General features: G+C 42.5%; 1 protein-coding gene across 3 annotated transcripts in view; it reads right to left on the bottom strand.

Moving 5' to 3' along the window:
- Nucleotides 1-5000, bottom strand: part of LOC143028436 (putative sodium/potassium/calcium exchanger CG1090) — a 384909-nt gene that overhangs the window by 145903 nt on the left and 234006 nt on the right. For all 3 annotated transcript variants that reach the window (XM_076190528.1, XM_076190530.1, XM_076190529.1), the window contains one exon: nt 1535-1662. In XM_076190528.1, the coding sequence (XP_076046643.1) occupies nt 1535-1661 (127 nt within the window). In that variant the 5' untranslated portion in view covers nt 1662. The remainder of the gene's footprint in view (nt 1-1534; nt 1663-5000) is intronic.

Below are 5000 nucleotides of genomic sequence, written 5' to 3'. Positions count from 1 at the left end.
AAACAACCATGGTAATATTACGTTCTACCTGCCTCAACCAACTACAAATATCTTGCTTTCTTTATTCACCACTCATACACGTTTCATTCCAAGCCCTGAAGCTCTGACTCTAAATCTTCCCCACCCCATGCTTCCTTTTTACTTCTGTATTACGGCTTCTATAGGTCCACAAAACACATTTAGTTTTTTAATTCTCACAAGTCTCCTCCTCACTGAGTTATCTGAAAGAGAAAATCCGATCAACACGGCCCCTTTATTTACAGAAATTGTAATATCCTCCTATTTTCTTCAGTTTCTCATTTTATTCGTAGTTAGAATAATTTCATAACTCTCACAGTTTCGCATCTGTATCTGTTTATATAAATATATATTCCTTTGCTTTATCTTATCTCGTATGTTGGCCCCTACGAGCTCCGCACTTGTTTGATATGTAAATTAGGGTAAGTCGGGGTAATAACCTTCCATAAATCTTACCTTTCCATCCCTTTATCATTTGAGTTGACACCCGGTACACTCTAAAAAATACTAGCTCTAAGTTGGACCTTTTCCTAACGTAACTCAAACGTTTGATTTTTTAAGCAATGTTTTATCCAATCCTTTATAAAGAAATATATAGGAATGTACTCAATGATCCACGGAAAATGTTTTACATCCTTTACGTGTTGAATCAAATCGCCTGGAGGGTGTTGGACAAAAAAAAAAAAAAAAAAAAAAAAAAAAAAAAAAAAAAAAAAAAAAAAAAAAAAAAAAATGATAATAATAATAATAATAATAATAATAATAATTAAATAAATAAAATAAATAAATAAAGAAAAATACTAATATGTAGGGAATGTTAACCGAGATAAGTTCCTGGCGTGTTTAATCCTTTCGCCGTCAGGGACATTTCCCACAGCTTAATGAAATATGCATGAAATCAGATCAAGTAAATAATAAACTTGTGAAACGCCACAAAAGGATTGATATAATTTGCTTTTATATAATGTATTCAGAAGGGCTGCTTCCGAAGTAGGTCTTACACATCCCCAATCCTTATTATCCAAACATTCAGTCCCCTTTTTATATTTTATTTATTTTTATTTATCTATCTATTTATCTATTTATCTATTTATTTTTATTTATTTATTTATTTATTTATTTATTTATTTATTTTATTTATTTATTCATTTACTTATTTATTTTTATGGTGACCGTTATAGCTTAGCGGATGCGCGCGCCTGTCAGCTGCCTAGGGAGGTCAAACGCGTGGGTACATACCAAACCTGGCCATGATCCCCAGCTGTCCGCCATAACAGCAGACTTGTTTACCAGCCCTAGTAAACGCTTCCTACTATAAGGAAGTACATTTTTACTAACTTTATTGGTTGTACTTTTGCATCTTAACGGTAGAATTTAGAGAATAAGTCAGACAAATTTAACTAGAAAACCACGTAAAACTGTGGCGAAATGTTTAGAAGCACGGTTCTTAGTATTTTCGGATAGGTCATGAACGACGTGTCGGGAGAAAAGAGGGAATCATTTAAGAAACACTCACCGTGCATAGGACCGGTGCCGTGTGAGAAGAGTGCGCCTATGATCAGGAAGCAGGCGAAGGAGAGCAAGACCCTTCCGAGGCGGGAGCGTCTGCTCCGGATGCCCAACCGGCCCGCCAAACCCGTCATCCTGGAGGAACAAGAAAAAGACATATGTATATATATCAGGAAGGCTTAATGTAGTAGAACATTTGTAAAATGAGACTTATTGACCCACTGTCGGAGAATGAGATAAGATGGACAGAAAATATGTATATTTCGACCACTATCTGTGGTCCTCTTCAGCAGAATGAAGAGGACTACAGATAGTGGTCGAAATATACAGATTTTCTGTCCATCTCATTCTCCGACAGTGAGTCAGTAAGTCTTTTATGCATATATGATAAACACATAAATATATACATAAAGTGCCCTCCCCCAAGTAAAATCATCCCACATCATACCCAAAAATACTATTCAAAGATCCCATCATTCTTTCCTCTTCGTAGATGAGGTATCCTCGATCTTGCTGCACCACACTGCACAGGTCAATAAATTACCTTCAATTCTTTCACCTTTTTGTGAGCCACCCCTCTCTCCTGTACGTGCAAAGGCGTGCTTCCATCCACAAACTGTTTTTGGTTCGTATTAGTCCAGTGTCTGGTGACACTGCTTCTGACCCAGGGCGGTGGACAGGATGCAGGGATGACCCGTCGTCCAGGAGGTGCCAAGATAAGAGGGAGGGAGGAAGGTGGAGGGGAGTGGAATATATAGGAAATGGAATGGTTTGGAGTGGTTTCTGTGACTTTTTCTTTTTTGGCTACCCCCCGTGTAGGGGGAAAAAGCCTTTGGTATATGTATTAGTTCTTAGGTTGACGAAAATCGCCAGCCTCTATCCAGAATGTAAACTGCTTCGTTTTGTACTGGATTGAAGGAAAATGTCGCCAAGGCAACTTTTCAAATGTTATCAGACAATAAAGAATAAATAGATAACCAGTTCTATGTATCAATGGGCTTCTCCTCCCTTTAGAATTTAGATTTAAAAAGGAAATAGGCAAGAATTGGTTTACTAATAGGGTGGCCAACGAATGGAATAGACTTAGTAACCATGTAGTAGTGAGCGCTGAAACTATCAGTTGTTTTAAGAAACGGTTAGACAACTTTATGGATGGGGATGACAGGTGGTGATGGATATGGAACTGCCTTGTGTAGGCCTTATGGTCTCTTGCAGTCTCATTCATTCTTATATTCTTATGTTCTTGTAAGCCCATATCATTCCCATCCGTCACCGTCGTTACTTGCGGCGGAGGTCGAGTGGGTGGTGGTTCGAATCCTGCCACCGGCGAAGTTGACCTAAGGGCATGGTTCATTAAATCCCACGCTACAAAGTCCTCTGTAAGGGGCACCGTACTAGCCTCCCGATAGGGGAAGTTTGTGACGTTAAACCATCACTCACTTGTGAATGAAGTCTTTCATGTTCCCTCCACTCGCTGTCCGGGTCAGAAGACTAAAAGGAGGAAGGATTCTGACGTCGTGGTTTCCTTGTAAATCGCACGACGTGACAACCTCGTAGAGATTTATGGAAACAGGAATCATGGTCTCTGTATGCTAAACTTACGAGAAGTCAGGGCATAAGAGGGCCAGGGAAGAGAACTCGAACTAGAAATCACACACACACACACATGCACACGCACACACACACACACACACACACACACACACACACACACACACACACACACACACACACACACACACACACACATACATATGTATGTCTTCAACGATATGATAGGAGGGTTAATAAGGTTAATTTTAGCTCAAATTACAACGAGACACATACACGCTCACACAGGTAAATGGCACTCATGAGCGCACGTACACATACACGCACACACACACACACACACACACACACACACACACACACACACACACACACACACACATACACACACACACACGTGTCTGTTGAATGACATGTTAGACAGGATAATGAGGCCAATCATATTAGGCAATGCGAGGATACGCACACATACACAATCACATAGATACACATTTATGCGCGCACGTACACACACACACACATACACACACACACACACACACACACACACACACACACACACACACACACAAACGCCAAGCTATTTTTAGCGAGTCTTCCTAATTGTGTCACACTTCTTTGATCCGAAAAGAGATTAATTCAAACTACCTTTCCTACTGTGCCTAATCCATCTTCTCCTCTTTCCCTCTTCCCATCCTTCCTTCGCTCATTCCTTTTCTATTTTTCTCATTCTTTAACTTGACTCCCCCTCTCTCTTCAACTCTCTTCCTCCATCTTTTACTCTAACCTCCCTTGTTCCTCACTCACTCTCTATTTCAACTCTCTTCTTCACTCCCCTTCTTCCATCCTCTCTCAATCTTTCCCTTCGTTTTTCCTTTTCCCCTTAAACTCCCACTCACTCCATCCTCCTTTCCTCTCTACTCTTCCTTTCTCCCTCACTTACCTCCTCCCTCACTTACCTCCTCCCTCACTTACCTCCTCCCTCACTTACCTCCTCCCTCTCACCCGTTCCTACTTCCCAGAACCCTTCCTCTCCCTTCGTCCTCTCCTTCCCTTCCATTTTGGCCTTGCAGTGGGGTTATACGAGGGTGGTGGTTGAAGCAAAAGGGGGGGAAGGGTGGGGGGGGGTTGCGTCCGCACCTCACCTTGCTGGGATGTTCAAAGGGAGCCCTAACTCCGGCTCCCTCCCGGCTCCCTCCCGGCTCCCTCCCCGGCTCCTCCTCTGCGACCGAGGACTTAATTGCGGTTTGAGGGAACGACGAACGCGGTAAAGGGGAGAAAAGGAGGGACGGATGGAGGGAAAGGGATAAAGAGAATGATGGAGAGAGAGGGAGAGGGGAGAGAGAGAGAGAAAGAAAGAGAGAGAGAGAGAGAGAGAGAGAGAGAGAGAGAGAGAGAGAGAGAGAGAGAGAGAGAGAGAGAGAGAGAGAGAGAGAGAGAGAGGAAAGAGAAGAATGGATAGTGGGTGTGAGGATGAGGAGAAGAAAAGGAGGGCGAGAGAGGGAGAGAGAGAGAGAGAGAGAGAGAGAGAGAGAGAGAGAGAGAGAGAGAGAGAGAGAGAGAGAGAGAGAGAGAGAGAGAAGGAAAGAGAAGAATGGATAGTGAGTGTATGAATGAGGAGAAGAAAAGGAGGGCGAGAGAGAGAGAGAGAGAGAGAGAGAGAGAGAGAGAGAGAGAGAGAGAGAGAGAGAGAGAGAGAGAGAGAGAGAGAGAGAGAGAGAGAGAGAGAGAGAGAGAGAGAGAGAGGGAGGAAGGGAAGAGAAGAAGGATAGTAGGTGTAAGGATGAGAAGAAGAAAAGGAGGGAAGGAAAAGGAGGAAATCAAGGAAAAAAGTGAATGGGTGTAATAAGGAAGAAGCGAAGGAGGGGAAGAGGAGAAAGGTAAGAAGAAAGAGGAGAAGGAAGAGGATAAGGAGGAGGAGG

This window comes from Oratosquilla oratoria, chromosome 9 (genome assembly GCF_046742065.1).
Source record: "Oratosquilla oratoria isolate Oo_2021 chromosome 9, ASM4674206v1, whole genome shotgun sequence".
In the NCBI taxonomy this organism is placed as follows: Eukaryota; Metazoa; Arthropoda; class Malacostraca; order Stomatopoda; family Squillidae; genus Oratosquilla; species Oratosquilla oratoria.
The sequence above is the reverse complement of the archived record's forward strand: the minus strand, read 5'-3'. Positions and strand labels throughout refer to the sequence as shown.